Genomic DNA, 19,906 nt, shown 5'->3' with positions numbered 1-19,906 from the left:
ATAAGAAGCTATTGCAAACTGCAGGATACGGGGTGTAGCAGGGACCTACCACAGACCATTTGTACACAGTTCAGGCAGATGGACAAAAATGAAGCTGTCTGATGCACAGGAAAAGACTGCAGACATTTCACGTTCCCTGGGCAGATATCCCCCATTAGCTGCATTTTGGGTAAAGGAGCCACACCAGGAATATCCTCAGCTCCCAGCAATGGCTGTTTCCCGGGTAATGTAGATGGATTTGTGGCATACACGTGCCCTTTCAGCACTTTGTAGATATTGTCAGACATAGTATGCAGAGATACGGTAGTAACGTTGATACATTAAAAACAACCCACTAAAGGGTAGTTTTTTTGACAAGATTCAAGGCGTTAATCACCACCCCCACCCGAATCTTCATGCAGCTCAGAAAGAAAAAGTTTGCTTCTCATAATTACTGGCTCCCTGATTCTCCTGGCCCAGAAATAGCTATTACTGGTGTCTGATGTTTATCAGCCCAGCTCAGAGCTGCTCTTGTTCATGCCTACTTGCTCATGTTGCCAAGAGGGGCTTGCAGCAGCTACACCTTGAGAAGGTCATAGAGGAGAGAAGTGAGACTGGCTTGCCTAAAGCTAGAAGTGGGTAGACAAGGCTTTTCCAGCAAGTTGCTCCATTTCAAACTAAGTAAACTGATGTTTAGGCTGGTGCACAAAAAGCCATTTGGTAAGACTTGGATAAGCTGTGTCTCCCTCCTGTGCTGGCAACATTGGGAGTGTGTCTCATTTTTTGTAAAGCAGCTTTTTGTTGGCACAGCTTGCAGCCAGTAAGCTGAGATTTTCAGCCCTCCTATTAGCTTGAGGATAATACAACGCTTGTCAACCACCTGCTAATTACGGTCTCCTCGTTCATTCGTTCATTCATTCAACGAGACATGTCTGTGAGCTCTTCTTGCTGAAATCAGCCTTTTAGGAGGGTCTTTTCTCTTTTTGTTTCTTAAAGTAATTTTCTTTAACTTCTCTCTCACCTGGATCACAACATGGGAAGTCACAGGCCAGTGGAGATCTGAGAACTGCTGACAGATGTCCTGTGGGTGCCAGGGAGACTTGTGTCTTCAGCAGAGTCCACGAGATTGTGGTCCTCAACCACAAAGATACTCTGCTGGGCAGGAATCCTGCTGGTGGGGTGGGTAGGGGCCCAGTGCTTGCAGCAAGGAGAGATCACGCTGAGGAAAGCCATCCTGAAGCGCTGGGACAACAGATTGTAAATGATGGGGTTCACGGCAGAGCTCAGATAGAAGAAAACACCTATAAGAACGAGGGGCGGGGGGTGGGGAGGGGGAGAGAGAGACCACATGTCTTGTGGAATAATCTCAGAAGAGGAAAATATCTTCATGTCTTATACTGCTCCACCAAGCTTGGGTGCAAGGGTGGAGGCAGCGACAGCACGTCTCTGCCTGCTGCCACCCAGGAGGAGGGAGAGGGATGTCTCGCCAAGGCTGGCTCAGGCACCACAGCACACAGGGAAAATGGGAGAGAGTATTAACTGGAGCTCACCGTCTCCAGCTGTTCAGGAACCAGCTCTCTCTTGAGCTCTACTGACCTGCCTCCAGCACAGCCCTCATCCCCGCAGCAGGATTTGCACAGCTGGTGCCCTCATCAAAGCTGTCAGAGGATAACTTCCAGCCGAGGGAAGCTAATTTCTCACAACACACCAGGACAATTGCATGAGATCAGATTTGTCTGAGCTGCCTAATGGCCACAGTCAGTGTTTTCCATGGCAGACTGAAAATCAGATTCCTCTTTGAAAAAGCCTTCATTTTATGGTTGGCAGGGCCACAAACATTCGGTTTTATCACCCAATTCTGAGCAGTATGTAAGTCTTTCGTCTTGCCATTTGGTAAGGTTTCCCATTTGCCTCAGAGACCCTCTGGAGAACGATGCCTGCTGCTGTGTATTCATTAAAGGCAGCTGAATGACTGCGGACTTCATTTCTGAACATTCCCAAGAAGGAAAAGCAGCTGGTAAAGATGCATGATATCTTTTTTTTCTTTTCCTTCTTTGTGAATATTCAGACAACTGTATTGGACAACATGCCCAGATCTTGAAAGCTGCAGGAACTTACATGCAGTTTTTATTTCAGGCACAATTCTCATCCCTGTCCACCAAACCCCAACGAGCTTCTCCATGCATGTCTTATGTCACCTACAAAATAGACAACTACATATTTCAAGTAAACCACTCACAAATATTTTTTTTGCCAGCCCCTGTGCAAGTGGAAGAAGAAAGCTTTACCTGACACCACATGAATTAAGTTGAATATATTAGCCAGAGGCTCTGTCCATTCCACAACAAAGCTGAAGAAAAGTCGATCTATATGGAATGGAGCCCAGCAGATAGCAAAAATCATCACGAGGACAACTAGCACGGAGAAAGGGGAGAAGAAAAACAAGTCAATTATGGAAGGATGTGGTTCACTAGCCTGCACAGAGCAGAGGCGGTTCAGAAAGCTGGATGAAAGACTAAATTATACAAATTTTATTCTTTTTTTTTTTTTCAAAGTTTTTGCCATCCTTTCTGTCTTACCATTACCAGCTAAAAGAGCAAACTTTCCACTGATTTCTGTGTTGGCAAACCCAATGCATGCACACACAATGACATTGAAACAGAGAGGCAACAGCCAGGTAATGTTGTGGCATGTACAGAGCCTAATGAAGAAACTGCCAGTGAGACATCTGGATTCATCTGTGGTACCTGGAACACACTGACCACGTTGCACCTTGGAGTTAATTTCCTCTGCACGCTATCTGTACATCACATAGCAGGATAAGGCCATAGGAACCATGTGTTGATAATAAGTCTGTCTGGGCACGCTGCTCAGCATGAAAGAAAAGGAGTTTGCTGCCATGCACAACTTGGCCTGTGCTGACTCCAGTAAGGACTCTCACAAACCCATTCCATACTCGGGTTCTATGAATATCTGTGGTCACACTCATGGGGCACATGAAATCAGGCTGAGTTCAAAGTACAATTTCCTAGTTCAGGTGGTGACTTAAGCTGCCTAAAAGAATAAAGTTGCTGCAGGAAATATAGAAGGTGGTTTATGTTTCCTGCATAAATACCATCTCACTAGCAAGGTGATCTTTGCCTTAAAGACAGCCCTAATTAGGAAGTGATGCGAGTGCTTTCAGGGTGGTTGGAGCACAAATTCTCCTGAATGCAATACAATGTGCAAGTCTGCCTAGGTCCTACTTCTTTTTGGGAAGGTCTAAGTGGTTAAGTCAGCAGTAGGTGATGTACATGGCTTGGCAGGACCTTTCTGTTCATGAGCAGAGCTTGTGGTGTGATGCAAACCAGATGTACATTCTTCTGTAACAATGTACAAGATAGATAGACTATTTGCACGTTGTCCTGGTTTCAGCTGGGATAGAGTTAACTGTCTTCCTAGTAGCTGGTACAGTGCTACGGTTTTGAGTTCAGTATGCGAAGAATGTTGATAACACACTGATGTTTTCAGTTGATGCTAAGTAGTGTTTAGTCTAAAGTCAAGGCTTTTTCAGGTTCTCATGCCCAGCCAGCAAGAAGGCTGCAGGGGCACAAGGAGTTGGCAGAGGACACAGCCAGGACAGCTGACCCAAACTGGCCAACGGGGTATTCCATACCAGGCGACGTCCCATCTAGTGTATAAACTGGGGGGAGTGGGGGGCGAATCACCACTTGGGGACTAACTGGGCGTTGATTGGCGGGTGGCGAGCAATTGCCCTGCGCATCATTTGTACATTCCAATCCTTTTATTACTGCTGTTGTCATTTTATTAGTGTTATCATTATCATTATTAGTTTCTTCTTTTCTGTTCTATTAAACCGTTCTCATCTCAACCCATGAGTTTTCCTTCTTTTCCCAATTTTCTCCCCCATCCCGCTGGGTCGGGGGGAAGTGAGTGAGCGGCTGCGTGGTGCTTCGTTGCTGGCTGGGGTTAAACCACGACACACGCTGAAAAAGGGGGATCCTCCCTAAAGGACTGCAAGAACCAGGTTTGGAGTAAGGAATTTTGGAGAGTTGCCATGCAAGCATCTGCCACGTAGGTTTGCTCAACCTCCTCTCATGTTCAGGAGGAAAATCTGCCTTCTGAGTCTTTTGATATTTAACCATGGTGTTTCACTCCTATGCCCTCTAAGTCCAGATAAAACAGCAATAAGCCTTTATTTTTTTATCACAGTTACTCATCTCGTAACTCTTGTATCCAGTGAATTTGCTTGATACCCTTCAGGACTTGGTCACCCTCTTGTCCACAGTAAATAAAACACAGAAGGACTCACTACTTACACAACATCTTGGTGACTGATTTCCTGGATGGTCTCTGAACATTCACAGCCATTTCTTCCACTTCCAAAGACTTGTCCCCTTTCAACTGGCAAAAGGAAGGAAAAAGGAGAGCTTAGGCAGGAAGGAGATGACATCCCCACCAGATATAGCTTGTTTGATATTTTGATAGCTGTAATCTGAGAATGCAAAATTTGGGGCAGTTCAGGACTTACTGAAAAAAACCCTACATTTAATTTTCAGTTTTAGTCTAGGGAAACATTGAAGCTTTGGGTTCAAAACAATCTGTAGATTTTATGCATCTGAGACTGCTTATTTACAGTAACTTTGTATTTCAGTTCCCCACTTGTCCTTTCTCAATGAGTCAATATTTGGTTCACAGTTTGTGTTCAATTTCAACAGTATTTTGCTAGGCATTATTTTCTCTTCTAGCAAAATATTATTTGTTTGTTTATTTTCCTGAAAGGGTTCCCCACAATTAAGCACAAACCAACGATCCAAATAATACCCAGAGTGGCCTCAGTCAAACACAGCTGTAATCACTGGAAAAATTCCTGTAGAATTCAAGGGAGTTTGTTTCATGCCCTGAGTGTTTGGACTAACCGATATTCAATCCATCTAATGAACAAAACACATATATGTTCTCTTGCAGGCAGCCGGTGTGCATGATATGCACAGATTCAGCCACATACTGCTCAATTACAACAGGGTGGGTTTTTTAAATTCTGGTAGTTTTCCTGGACTTCTAATAAATGGACATAAAGAATAGTAATCTGATCGTCCCTGAAATGCTTCCCCAATATGCTTATGGTGAGAGCACTGGTGCTTTTGTGATGAAAAGACCAGGTCTAGGTAATCAGGACAATTACTTTGATTATAAAAGAAATCATCTAGGGAGAGTGCATAATTGGACCCAGCTTCTTGAAGTGGGAACTTCTGATTAGCCAACAGATTTGGAGTGATGCTTTTTTCAACTGAGAGAAACTGGAAACAAAACTTTTAATTACATGGGAAAGAAAATCAGGAATGAGGGAAAAGCTAGAAATCAACCTGGATTTGTAAAAATCTTCTGAAAACATGCTAGTTGTGCCATTTTCTTTTGCCTTTTACATTGTGACTTTGCTTCCTGATTTTTGATTAACAATACTTTACTGTAAGGATGATCAAATGAGACCTTCTTTCAATGTTCTATTTATTCATAAAACCCATAAAAGGGAAACACATGTAAATTGAATTATATTCAATTATAGTGCAATTTAGCCTCTCATGTTTTACATTATTCCCTTTGTAAGTTTTAGTCATAGCCACAGTTGCTTGAGGAAGAGGCTCAGTTGATTTGAAACACATCTAGCGATAAATGTCTGCTCAGATTGATTAAAATCCCTAGTTTCCCTTCAGTGATTTTCAGTCTCACCAGTAATCCTTCCAGGCATATTCCAAAGCCTCAGAGAATACAGTACTCTGATGCTGTAATAAACCAGACACGCATGTATCTGTAATTTTCTCCTTCCTCCTGTCATTTTGATGATGCTATAAGGCTCTCTTTAGCCTCAAGTGATAAAAATGGAGGTGCAACTAGTAAGAATAACTCAGCAGTTGCAGTTTAATAAAACAATGAGTTATGACAAAGAGGAAAGGGGGGGAAAAAAAAAAAAGAAACAGGTCTATGGCAAAGGTTATAACTTGAGTTCATGCCAATGGTTTGATAGAGGGAGAACTCCAGCCAAGGTAGTGGTTACTTTTACATCACTGTGGATGTATGAGGCTATGTAGAGTTGCCTGGAGATGAGTGTTACCCATTCACTGCAAGAGAATTAAAAGTGTCTGGAGCAAGAAGCTGAAAATTGGATTCCCCCCCCACCCGCCAACTTTATTAGCTACGGCATTTCATACTAGAAATCAAAAGGCAGAGTGAAATTAAGGCCTCACCTATCCCCAGGCAAACGTAGTGAGGCCACTCAACAAAAGCAGGAGAACTGTTTTCTGTAAGCTCCTTGGCCTGTCTGACATAAGTAGTGACCAAACTTTCTCTCCAGCTGACAGAAAAATTGATATTTAAAACCCACATGGCTTGTGCTAAAGCATGCAGTCCTGCCTACTTCACTAATTTGGCTGAAGCATTTGCCACCTCTCTGCTGAACTGCAGCCTGGGTGTGCTCCTAGCTCACCCCCGTTGCAAAGGAAAATGAGTTAGTGCAAGGTTTGTTGCACAACCTCCATGGAAAGGGGACAGACCCTTCCAGGAGCGTGCTGGGCTCTGCAGAAATTAGCCAAAAGCAATCACTCTTCACATATGATTCTGGTTTTAACAACTGGGCATTTAGGGGGCAAAACAGACTTTGATGATAAAATCTGGACAACTATGCATTGACAAGAATAAGTTGTCTTGATTCAAAGACAACTGAAATAAAAATCACCGGTGTAACCAATGTGTTACTGAGGGGAAGCGATACAAAGAGAAGTGTTGGACTCTTAGCAGAAGAATCGTCCTGCCTAGGTGAGGTGAATCTAGTCCCATCTGATCATTTAGATCTACTCACAGAAGTCTGAAGTAGGTGGGATGAATGAGTCTCTGGACTCTCCACTCTCTTCATTCACTGTCAAAAATCCTCTTTAAATAGAGCCTGACTTTTGGACAACCAGAGAAAACCACCAATCCCTGTGTCCTTTTAGAGATCAGCTTGAAAGAAACGTCCAGGGACCTTGCACCGACTCCTGCTGCGATGCAGACTTCTTCCCAAGCAATGCCACCCCACGTCTACCAGCACTGCAGGGATTAGCTTCTACAAGCAGCCATTTCCCAGTGCCCTCGCTTCCGCCCTCTCCTCTTCCTCCTCAGCTTTTTGGCTATAGGTTGCAACCAGTAGCCCAACAGCTGAACTGGGTTTAAAGAAGAGCCTGGCTGATTTGGGATTGGTCCTAAAGGCACCTGTGATGAGAACCCCATGAAAGAGGCAGCAGAAAGTTTCTGCAATCAAATCTAATGAGACTACAGTGTAATCATCAGTGTCCTCTTCTTTATACTAATGCTGGAAGTATCTATTGACCATAACATTGTAGTATTAAACCATCAAGCCTTAAAATTATATCCAAGTAGATCATGAGATAATTGATCATGAGGTAATCAACCTGATGGCTCTGTTGGCAATAAATTTCCCGGTGAAAAAGACAAATATTTGTTTTTCCTTTTTGCAAAGAATACAATTAAAACTTAATACAGTTACCCTATGACCCATGTTTGCTACCTTCTCACAGCTGTTCAACATGTCACACGTTTCCTTCTGTATTACATCCTGAGGCTCTCCTGAGCACTGGCAAAGCTTGAGGGAGAAACTTTGGTGAGGAAATGCCCTTTCGACAAAGCCTGGATTTGGAAAGACTATGTCTCTGCTGAATTTGAGCTATTGTGCAACCTTTGGATCAATTCTGAGCTTTTCCACTACAGTCTGTGAGCAATACATGGCACTCGGGAGACTCTAGAGTGCTGCTGAAGCATCACAGATTTCATCCTCTGTGAGTAGATAAAAAGTGTCTTCTCTGAAAAATTATCTATCTACAGCTTTCTTCTATCATTTCTGTTGAAAAAACTTCAATTATGTTGCCTAGTGCAGTTTGGAGAGTAATGTAGGTGTACGCAGGATGCTTAAAATTTGGAAGCCTGAGTTGGATATACAGAAAAGCAGAGGCACAAACAATGAACATTGCAGCTTTTAGGAAAGACAGCTTGAACATCTCTGTGAATATACAGAAGTCCTGAGGAAGCAGCCCTTGTCTGGTACCTAGCTTCTCTTTTGGGATGGGCATGAGGAATATCTGCCGCCACAAATAGAAGTTATCGCAGTCTTCAAGACTTCTTTTTATTAGTTCAGGGATTTCTCTTTTTCTTTTTTTGTAACAGCTATATTTTCAGCACTTTTTCATCCCTTCAGGTCTTATTTTGAAAATTTTCAGTGAAACTATGTAAAGACCCACAACAGCCACTGGGCAGTGGGGATAATTTAACCCACTCATTTCTTCAATGATCTACTGTATGCTATGGATTTTTGGCAGTTAATCCTTGTGGCTTTTCCTGGGTAAGGAAAAATTACTTCTGTATAGTTTCAGATAAAATGATATATACACCAGCAGAGATTTGGTTGAATTTCTTGCACATAATTTGGTAAGTTCATTCATGTCTACTAGCATATTGCATCCCTTTCTTGCTATATGATCAGGCACAGCTTTTTTAAACTTTAAGTTATATTCAATATGATGAGATAGGTTTTATATTTTCAAAATATTTGTAACATACGAGAAGAAAAAAGTCATTGACTCACTGTGATTAGCAGTGCATTTCAGCGTTGTGCTACGTGGTTTTTTAATACTGTGATACTGATTGTTTTATCCATGTATTTAAATGATGAATACTTGGTAAATCTAGTCTCACTTTCTGAAGAGACAGTGAATATGAGCTCTAAGGTAGCCTTAATCGATGGTGAAACTGTGCCATAGTTATATAAAGAAACGATTGCTGAATTTGCTAGCAGCAGCAATAAGGTAGCATTTCAGTTTATGACAGCTTTGTGACTTTTAACAACTGAATATTAGCACCATCTCCAGGGAAGAAGAAAAATAAAGTAGTGTAATGGAAATTCCACAGTCACAAGAAGAGGGAAAACAAATAATATACAAGATTCAATCACTAGCCTGCTCCTTTCTATTCTTTTCACGTTTTCCTTTTGGTCTATTTCCTTCTAGTCCCTACTGCAAAGGTGCAAATCTCTGAGAAGGTGGAATCAGTCTACAGACTTGGATATTTCAGTAACATTCCAATGTGAGCAGCAGTGATGGTAAAGTTTTTTAGAAAGATTGGGGTAAATTATTCCCCAACATAGTTATATTAATTTCAGAATGGGATTACAGCAAAGAAAGTGTTGGCTCCACTGTTTTCAGAGGTTTGAAATACTTTTGCTTTTTGGGGGGAAAACAGATGGGCAAGAAAAAGGTGCAATCACTTAAAAGACACATACAGACACAAACACACAAGAATGAGCTAAGGAAACACTGAGCACAGTCGGAGTAGGACTTACTCTTAGCCCCATCAGATAGTACAGCACACTTATTACCCCCATAGGCAGCACATAGAAGAGAAAAGCAGTAATCTGGACAATACAGTTGTAGATCCACATGGGCATGACTACAGTGCAGGTAGCAGAGCCAGGGACCAGGGTGCCATTGGGGAAATACTGCAGCATGATACCATGGGTGCCAGTGTTGGGGAGGGCAAAGAGGACAGAGAGGACCCAGAGCACCACGACGGTCCTGAGGGCACGCTTGCGAGTGCTTTCCAGCTTGGCACGGAAAGGATGGAGAATGGCAATGTATCTCTCCACGCTGACTGTGGTCACGCTGAGGATGGAGGCAAAACAGACCGTCTCAAAGAGCGCCGTCTTCAAATAGCAGCCGACGGGCCCAAACAAGAAGGGGTAGTTGCTCCACATCTCATAGACTTCCAGCGGCATCCCAAAAAGCAGCACGAGCAGGTCTGAGACGGCCAGACTGAAGAGGTAGTAATTGGTCGGCGTCTTCATGTTCTGGTGCTTGAGGATTACCAGGCAAACTAAGAAGTTACCTGCCACCCCAACGATGAAGATGAGGGTGTAGACCAAAGCCATGGGCAAGAACAGATGGCTCCGTCTGGGCCCACATAGGAAGGCTAAGTAATCCTCAGTGCTGTTTAAGTACCTCCTGAAACGTTCTTCATGTAGATCAAGGTGACTAAACCAGGAGGTGTTACTGATCCAGGCCATCACTGGATCTGCTGAAGAGTTTCACAACTGAGAACCGGTCGTCTTTAAGTTGCTCCGTGCTAGTTTGCTCACTTTTTGCAGAGAGAAGAAGCTGGCGGGGGGAGTTGTCTTGCCAGACCTAGATGCACAAAGCCACTGAGAGATGTGAGTGAGTGTGTTTGCCTGGCTTCGGTGAAGGTTTTGCCGATGTAACAGCTGTTCCCCTGCAAGGAGTCCCTTAGCCAGAAAGCCCCTCCTTTCACACATATTCATTGGCTCACTAAGTGCATTAGATTATAGAGTAAGAAAAGAGGTTCCAGCTCCTTGTATCAGCTCCCATAGCAGATGCATTTACAGAACGTGGGCTTTAGAGAGCTGGGAGTCTGAAATATAGGATGTGAGACAAGCTGCAAGATGTTTGTATTTGTCAGAGGGTGGGAAACCAGACAAAAAAAACCCCTGAAAACTCAGTCCAAAAAGCTTTTACAAAATTATATTGATGCTATACCCAGTTATGAGCAACAAGCCAAAAAAAAAAATAAAGATAAAAATCTGGCATGATTTTATTTTTCAGGTCTCTGTTCACTTTTATTTTCTGTTGTCTATAGCAGCAAGTACTTGGAAACAGAGTTTAATCAGTAGAAAGCCAACCTGTTTTTGGGAATGGAATTAGGCTACTGTAAGGTTTCACCCTTTTTTTAAACACTGTAATTTTTTTTCCCCTGAAATCCAACACAGGATTTTAATTGCTCTTCTTATTGATATCAAAATATTTTCCCACTTTCCTGGTATGCTGGAATCTGATCCCATATCCTTAGATAGCCTTGTTTTGGGAATCTTTCTGAGGACCGTATTATTCCAAAGGCATATTTATTGCCTCTGGGACTAAATTTACATGATTTTCTTATAAACTCTTATTTCTTCCTGAATGACAACCATTCTGCAAACACACTTTCTGAGCCAAAAAAGTGTATCCTGCAAGGATGATGGCTGTGTCAAAATAGATCTTTTAGCTCCTTATGAATGCTTGGTTCGTCACTGAATTTCTCTAAACCAAAAAAGCTTTGAAGTGCATGGATGTCATCTTCTGAGATTCAGAAAAAGTTTAGGTGTTTGGGATCAAAGAGGTGCAAAAGCTGAGGGCTAGTTTAGGGGTTTTTGCCAGCTTCGTGTGCAATTTGTCTGCCCAGTACCTCTCACTAGCTCTCACTTTTGCATACCTGCTCCGTCCACCTCCTTGAAGCCATGTAGACCTTTTACATCCCTGACTTCCTTTGGCAAGGAGCTCTTTGGGTCTACTATCTATGTGTGAATAACCACCTTCTTTTCTCTGTTTGACCCTTCAGGTGACTCTCCCTGGCTACTAACCTAAGAGTGTATATTTTTAACCATCCAGGAGCAAAAGAACAGCCCTTTTGGCTGGCATGTCCTCCAAAATCCTGCCAAAAGCAAGTTTTCCAAGGAAGATGCAAACTACTGCACTATAAGTGGCTAAACAGTAAACTGATCCCACACAAAACCTGTTTTCTGAGTCTTAAGAATTGAAGCTGTCTTAGATCCTGTCGTCTTTACTCCTTCCCCCTTTAACTTCTTCTGGTTTAGTAGTGGTCCAAGAACATTGCAAGAAAAAATACTGTAATAAGCACAGACTGCCTCAAAAAATAACAGCAAGAGGTAAAGAACCAAGGTTTGGTCCCACAGAGACATATTTGATGTGTGGAGCCTGAGGATTACTGTGCATTCATTTAAAACATTAGGGGCATGGAAGGTACCACAACAACTATACTAAAAGACAGAAGCATGTCTCTTGTGATGATTTTCTGATCTGCTGAAATTATCTCATACATAAGTTCTCTCTGTCACAAAGAACCTACTCATTTATTTTAGCATTGCACAGAGGTATTTCATTCAGCAGATTGAAAGGTTTTATGTATCGGTGAGCTACAAGTGTGCTCTTTTGACCTATTTCTCCCTTTGTTAAGGATTCATCTTAAAGATATTCCTTGCATTTTAACAATGTTGAAAGAATGTGAATTTGATTTTGATCCACTGTTGGTGTAAGAAAAAGGTAGGAACAGGAATCATTAGTAGGGTGCCTGGTCAAGACCAGGACTGACTGTTTCAGAGCACAGTAGCAGACAAGTATTTGAGAATTTGTGCAGGATTAAACACTTACTGTACCTCTACTTAACTTTCAGGGGTTTTTCCCCCCCTTCATCTCTCAACAGTATTTAATTTCTTTCCATTTCTTCTTCCCTCCCCAGTCAGTTCCACCACTCTCTATACTGCATCATAACTGAGGTGAGTAAACACTTCTAAAGTAACTACCAAACTGGCCTTTGTGCTTCTTCTTACACATTACCCTCTGTAAAGAAACTGAAAAGGAAACTTGAGGTCTGTTCAGCTTGAACTCAATCTTACTGAAAAGGAAGCCAAAATTGAGTTATTTACTAAAAAAAACCCCAACAACAGGGCAGCCATACCCATCATGCTCTCTGTGAGAGGAAAGCAACGGGCAGGTCACTTGAAAGTGTGTGCCAGGAGGTGCCAGGACCACTTGTGTCTACTTCCACTTGTTCTCCCTCCTCCATCCTTTCTGATCCTGCTGGGCTCGGGTGCTGACAAGCTCTAAGAATAGAAACACAGAAGAAAAACAGGTCTATTTTTCTAGCAGGTCACCCCTAGAACCATGTCACTACAACCACGATTAAGTGTCAAATGGAGAGGACAAGGAGAATGGAAAATGTATTTCAGTTCATCTCTCGAAGCTTTATTCGGTGTTCTTTATCATATCTGTCTCAATAAGGATAGGAGAGTATATCTAACCAAAGACTAGCTGTGGCTCTGGATGACTGGAAATATTTTTATTTTTACAACGGAGACAGAAAATAAAAACAGATTTTCCTTTTGAAAGTAATATTAAAGCATTTGATATTTTTCATTATAAAGCACGCTTCATTGGTCCTTGCTGTACTATGCTCAAAGGAAGACAGTGTGTTGCATGCTGGCCTTAGAATGGTGCAGTTTTATGCAATAGTAATGTAATTAATATCATGTAATATTTACATTAATGTAATGTACGCTATGTGATGCGTATTAAGGTAGTGTAATATTTGGCAATGTTAACCTAGACAAGCTTTTTGGCGCAGTAAGTGTCACTACTAGTCAGTGTGGCATTATCTCCTCAGGCACTGACTATGCCCTCATGCTGGTGGTATCTCTTGTACCACATTTACACTGTGGAATATTTCCCTTAGCCAACGTAACGTGCTACAGCATATTCTTGTGTTCCATTGAGAGCAGCAAAGTGCACATTTAAGAAAAGGTAAATTCAAGTGCCTTCATGTTTTCCAAAGCCCTTGTCAGGGCACCCATTAGCAACTATTAGGTCAGTAAATGGTGAATAATTTTATATTTTAGGGAAAATTGGGCACATTCGTCAAAAGAGACAGAAAGCAGTGGAGGTAAGCCAGAGTCTAACAAATGGATAAATCCTCCTCTGGTCTGCTTACAGAGGGATGTACTTTAAAGAACTATGGGCCATTATGATGGTCTGCTCTAAATACTTGCTCATCTCAGAATGTAAAATTTTATTCATGCAAAACAAGCTTTTTTGGATATTTATATCTATGTGGTGAGACCGGGAAGTTTCTCATTCAGCTTCATATGTTCTGCTTGTGGAACTGGAAGTAATATAGCTGTGCTAATGCCGTGGTGTGCCATGCTAATTAATTCTGTTGATTAGCTGAGAGACAATACTGCCCTGACACGTCCACTTGGCATCTGGGACTTGAGCTGACAACTCTGAGCAACCTGCATGGGATGTTGCTAAGGGTTTGCAAGCAAGTGCTGTGATGCTCACTGTACACACAATTTTAGAAAGACAGCCTACTTCACTGGAAAGGGTGGGAGAGGTATTGGGTTTGCCATAATTCTTGGCCAGCAGGTGCACTAATTTTTATCTTCAGCAATTACAACCTGGACTTTCATTTCTAATTTCCATTTTCAGCCATCAGATTCTGTTGTTTCAGTGGTTTCATCATTTCTCCAATTTGTAGATACTGAAGGTAGGTGTAAAATCCCTCAGAAATTCTGTGTGAGGGGAATGCTATCCAGCCTGTCTGAGCTTGCTTTCTCTACTCCTTTCATGGAGCCTTTCAGAGCTGCCCATGGAGCCACACTGCTTTCTGAATTCCAGGTTCAAAGTCACTGCTTTAATCCTTTGAGAACTTGGCAGTACCAGGTATCTCTGTCCCATAGGGACACAAAGAAAAGGATACAAATAGAGGGCACAGAGCTGGTAAGCAGAAATGTTAAGCCTTACTACATTGAACATGTTGACTCAATTGCTAGAAAAATATAGCCCTACTCCCCTTACAAATTACTGAGCTATAATTATAGATCATGGATTTGCCTTTTTTTTTTTTTTTTCCTCCTTTGAAGAGCTTGTTTGGTTCACTACAGTAGCTGGAATGTGAGTCCTTGTTTTTCTAAGTATATTCAGTATAACATTCAACATGCCATCAAATGCTTAGATAGATTTTTTTATATTTTCTCTCCCTCCAGGCTGGAGGGGTGAGCTGCGCTATAATAATAGCTGGATCTGCAGTAGTCTTTCCATGCCTTATTGTAAGTCATTTTGCAATTATCTAGGCTCTTCACAGACGGCTTTTCCATGGCTGTGCATGATATCTGAAGTCCCCAGGATATCAATCAACACACATAAGTGGATTTCATGACTGCAGTACAAAATACCAAGGAGGGCAGGTCTCTGCATGGAGCAGCTGGCAACCTACACAGACAGTGCAGACACAGGCCACTTCAAGAGTGGAACCCATTTTGCCTAACTTTAGTCATTAAAAACAGCAAATGAGTCCATGCAGGTTTTTTCAGGCTCCTACATTAATCAATAACAGAAAAAAGAACCTCCAGAAAGGGGTTTGTCCTAAACCATAGCACAAGGTAAGAGGTATGAAACAGAGGAACTTATTTTTTTCCTACTGTCTGCAGAAGGGAAGTGGGTAATGAGGTTTAACAGCAAGCTTGTTAAAAAAGTGACTACAATTTCGAGCCCAATTTTGTGCAGTCTTATCCATCCTCCTCCCATTAGGATCAGTCTTTAGAGAGAGCCACGTACAGGCTTTGTCTTTGAGAAGCTGGTGGGACAGCTGAGAACAGGGCCAGAGAGCCAGCCAGCAGGCAAAGAGTGGGGACAGTCCAGTGCTAAAAAATCACTCCCTAGTCCTCTTTTATCTAGCAGGAGGGATGTACCTATTGACATGGCTTTCAACGACGGATTGCTTTGTTAGTGTTGATTCCAGAATTTAGTGGGAAAGATGCCCTTCTTTTTTAGTAACTGTTTTGTGTGTTGTTTATGTTTGTGTGTGCTCATGCTTTGAAGAGGCAGTGGGTGGGAAGTAAGGATGTGGTTCAGATTTGACAAGCAGGGGAACAGCAAAAAGAGCTGAAAAAGAACTCTGATACAGAAAATCCTGTCATACTGAATGTGTCCATTGTGACAAAGTGACTTGGATTTACATGGGGGAAGACGAAAGGATTGTCACGGCAGAAAATGTATTGAAGTCACAAGCACGGTACAGGATGAGTCAGATTGAGTCAGGAGGGACCTGGTACTACAGGGCTCAGATTTACACAGGAAGAATCAGATCATTCAGCAGCTCTCTGTGACTTTGTGCATCTTATTACAGTACTGATACTCTACTGCAGTTTCTTCCTCTCTTTGCGGTGTATATATTTCTTGGAGAGCTTGACTCACTTGATTGTCTGACCCAAAAGAGACTTGACTACTTTCCCTGACATGACTCATCAGTATTAATTTTCAGCTTGCATCCATTTGGCTTCTGTTCCACACCTTGGGATTTGGGCAAGGATTTTTCTCCATGGGAAAAAACCCATCCATATCATAAAGTCTGCATAGTGCCTGGATATGTATTAGACATATGCAGTGACAAGACAGAAGGAATCACAGTGACAAGTCTTAACGTAGTCAAAGAAAGGCAGTGATGCATTGTATTATTGGAGGTGGTAGAAAGTGAGCAATTTGTTATAGAACTGAATCCATCAATGAAAATGATAAACAGGACACATAGAATTTATATAGCACATATCATATATAAAGCTAAGAGTAAGAGAATTCTTAAGAGAATCCCTTTTCTGAACATTTCTTTCTTTAAGGATTGGTGTGGAGGTAACCTTGCTGTAAGAATAATAAAGTTTATTTGAAAAGTTTTGCTCCTATTGGAAAACTATATGCACTCTCTATTTCCCTCAGAAATGCAGTGATGTGTTAGTTTATACTCTCTGAAACAGTTTGTTCAGAGCTACAGACATAATACAGACATAATAATAATGCAATTTAAGAAACTGGAAATTAGACAGCATTTTTTCCTCTTCTAATTTCCGAAAAACCTTGTTTAAATAATCTATGCATGTTTAAACTTTTCTTGGGTCCACTGAAGGTATCATTCTGCTGCTCATAAGGATGACTGACTGGCAAAAAGACTTGTCAAGAGTTTCCATTTCCTCCTGCCTCAGCTGCTGTTCAGATTGCTTTGTAAGTTGGATTACAGTGATCACCTGTCATTGTGTCACATTGAGAATCAATATTATTTGACTTGGAATTAATGAAACCATCTTTATGAAGAAGGATGTGCATAATTTGGAACATTAATATGCTGGCAGATGATGTTCTCTTCCTGCTCTTTTCCCCATTAGACTAACCCCAGGAGTCCTATCTTGGTTTAGTTAAATGCAATGAGGGATGGTACTGTTCTTTTTAATGTCTCCTGCTACAAGGTTAGAGAGAGAAAGAAAGCTCTAGACACCACAGTGATGAAAAAGATACGTGCTAGAGGGATAATTTACCATAGTTTTCAAATAACCTAACGGGCCTTAGGCATGCAAAGAGAACGGGAGCAACTTATTAAAAAAACTTGTTTCAAATTGTGGTGTACACCTCAAAAACATTTTTGTGCTTTGCAGCCCACTCAGTAGTGAGACGATCCCAGGCAGAACTGCAAAATAAGGTAAAATAACCCATCCATGGCCTCCAGAGCTGGGGAGCAGAACAAGGAACAGTCCCCATGCAATGAGGAGAGCTCTCCTATGCAGGACTGGGGTGTGGGGTTAGGTGGCCTGAGTACCCCTACGACCCGGTGATTTTGGATTCAGTGGCTTTACTAAGTCAGATCTTCTCCACCAGGATTTAGATCAGTCTGCCAGTTTGGGAGCCTTATTCCCCTCCATGAAACTGAAGAGGAGCGTGAGGCTCAGGAGCTTCCCACATAGACCCCTGCAAACAGACAAGGGAATGAAGGCTGTACCCTCTTAATTTCAGATGAAAAAAAATGCTATTTGGACATTTCCTTATACCATGGGCATTGAGGCCACAGCTGCTGCAGTGCATCTCTCTTTATTCTTCCCCAGTGCTAGTTTTATAGTGACTGTACAGATTTGGCTTAGTCCACCTCTCTTTGCTGGGAGAGCAGTTTAGCATCCTGACTGATAGATATTTTGCCCAGCCAAGACACCTTCATTATCTGCTCATTTGCAAACTCTGATCCTCAATTAGATCTGAGCTGAACCAGAACTCTATTGATTTGCTCTGATTGTACTAAATGCCAAATATATCTTGTATCGACGAATATCCAAACGTATTCTACAATACCTTTAATAAAACAAACTTCGGCATCAGAGAGAAATGACTCAAATCTGAGTCAAGTTGTTGTTCTCTCAATACGGCAAGCTGATTTAAATGGGTAGGAATATTAACTCTGAAATGGCATCAGGAACAGATTAGGTAAGGATAACAGAACTAGAAAGTCTGATGTTTTATTTTTCAATTCTATTTAAAGATCAATAGCTAAACTAGAAAGTCTGATGTTTTATTTTTCAATTCTATTTATAGATCAATGGCTAAAGATAAATGTTGCTTGAAAAAGAAAAGATTAATGATAGCTGGCAGGACAAAGGAGGGAAAGAAAATGGAGGAGGAGAAGACCTAACAACCTTGAAACAATAACCTGTTAGGAAGATAAACAAAGAAACACTGGGGATTGGAAGTGAAAAAGGACAAAATTAACTTTAGACAGGGAAATGAACAGAATACATGAAATGAAAAACATACATAAAGGTAAAGACAGAGATATGGAAGGAAGACAGAAAGAAAGGAAGCAACAAATAACCTGTAAAGAAATAGGATCACAGGCTAACACAGCCTGGAAGGTAACTCTGCAGGTCTTTAGTCCAATCTCCTGCTCAGACCAGCGTCTGCTGTAGAGTCAGACCACAGGGTGGACCATGGAGTGACCCCTCCTAGGGGCTGCAGAGGCTGCTAGCATGTCCCCTAAAGCCTTCTCTTTCCCAGGTGAAACCAGACCAGTTCTCTCAACATCTCTTCTAGGGCAAGCACGCCAGCACCAAATATCTTGGTGACCTCTCCTAAACTTGCTCCGGTTTATCAGTGTCATTCCCACATCAGGAGAACCAGAACTGGATGCAGTACTCTAGGTAGGGGCTAATGAGTGCTGATCTGGGGGGAGATCAACACCTCCCTCTCGCTACTGGCTACGCTCCTATCAATACAGCCTGTTACTGCTGTCAGGCATACAGCTGGCTCATGTTCAGATCGCTATCTACCAACACCCCTAGGTCCTTTTCAGCAAAGCTGCTCCCCAGCCAGCTTTACTTTAGTATGCACTTGTCTGCCTTTCCTAGCATTCCTCTGCGTAGAAGCTGTTACCACTAAAATTTGAGGAATGGCTCTTTAGCATTGCTATTTCCAAGATAACTCTGTGTATAAACCTGATTAGTCCCACATTGTTATTCATTATTCTCTCTTCTGCTGTTTGAAATGATTCAATCATCCCAGAAGAGAAAGGAAACAGTACCCACGATCCAGATTTATGAGGTGTCTTGGAGCCTGTCTCTTTGGTACTCATGAGACTTCGAATCTTAAAGGCTGTTCAGAGCCTTGGTTCCTAGCCTTATGTTACCAGTAACAGAAGAGAAACACTATAACACAATTTTTCCCAGCACTGAGAACGTCCTGCTTAAATATCTACCTTGCCATTTCCCTGGAGGATATAATGCATGATGAGTTGGTACTCGATAGTCTGCTAGCACTAACAAATGGCCTATAGAAAATATTCAGGACTTTTTCTCAAGGCATAAAGGAGTTCCACAGTTAGAACTGAGGGTTTCCAGGCTCCTCACCCCAAGTCCCCTAAAACTTTGGGGTGTCCAGCAGCTTCTAAACCCTCCAGCATCACTGTAGTGGCCCTTCCTTTCACTGAAAAATACTGTGCTTTCTTTTGGTTGACAATCACCACATTTTGAAATGCGTGGTCTTACACAACACCTGTTTAAACTGAAGTCTCAGAGCTGACGTACAAGTCATTTAACACAAAACAGAACTGAAAGGGAAGACATGCAGGTAGTACTTTGTGAGTGTCTCATGTTTGCTGATAGTTTTATTGGGTCCCTAGAACAGTGAAGCTGGTCGGTCAGGCTGACAGCACTGTATGTGCCTCCAAGCTAATAGAAAACGAGAGAATTTGCTCGTATTTGTGAAGGTGTAAGGTTTAAATGATACCTAATAGTCAGATAGAAAAGAAAATCCGCTCCTACTGGCTAGGTGGAAAAAGGTTCAAACCAGAATACAAGGCAATCATCTGCACATCTCTGGTCCTTTTTGAGAAACATTTATTCACAGACCTAAATGAGACTTCCTATGGTGAGTGAGTGGCTCACACTCTGACTGTGTGCTAAATAGGTACTTTTCAGATGGAGACAGGCCATAATGTTGTCTTCAAGATGTGAGAA

General features: G+C 42.0%; 1 protein-coding gene across 1 annotated transcript; it reads right to left on the bottom strand.

Annotated features, from left to right (window-relative positions):
- Window positions 1-891: 891 nt before the first annotated feature.
- Window positions 892-10,084, bottom strand: NMUR2 (neuromedin U receptor 2). Its single transcript, XM_049829241.1, has 4 exons — window positions 9,365-10,084; window positions 4,299-4,383; window positions 2,268-2,393; window positions 892-1,280 (listed from the first exon to the last, which is right to left on the bottom strand). Exons 1-4 carry the CDS (start codon window positions 10,082-10,084, stop codon window positions 1,021-1,023), a joined length of 1,191 nt encoding a protein of 396 aa, XP_049685198.1. The 3' UTR covers window positions 892-1,020.
- Window positions 10,085-19,906: the final 9,822 nt, after the last annotated feature.

The sequence above is a fragment of the Accipiter gentilis genome, chromosome 26 (assembly GCF_929443795.1).
Source record: "Accipiter gentilis chromosome 26, bAccGen1.1, whole genome shotgun sequence".
Classification (NCBI taxonomy): domain Eukaryota; kingdom Metazoa; phylum Chordata; class Aves; order Accipitriformes; family Accipitridae; genus Astur; species Astur gentilis.
Note: the sequence above shows the minus strand (reverse complement) of the source record. Positions and strands in the feature narration are given on the sequence as shown.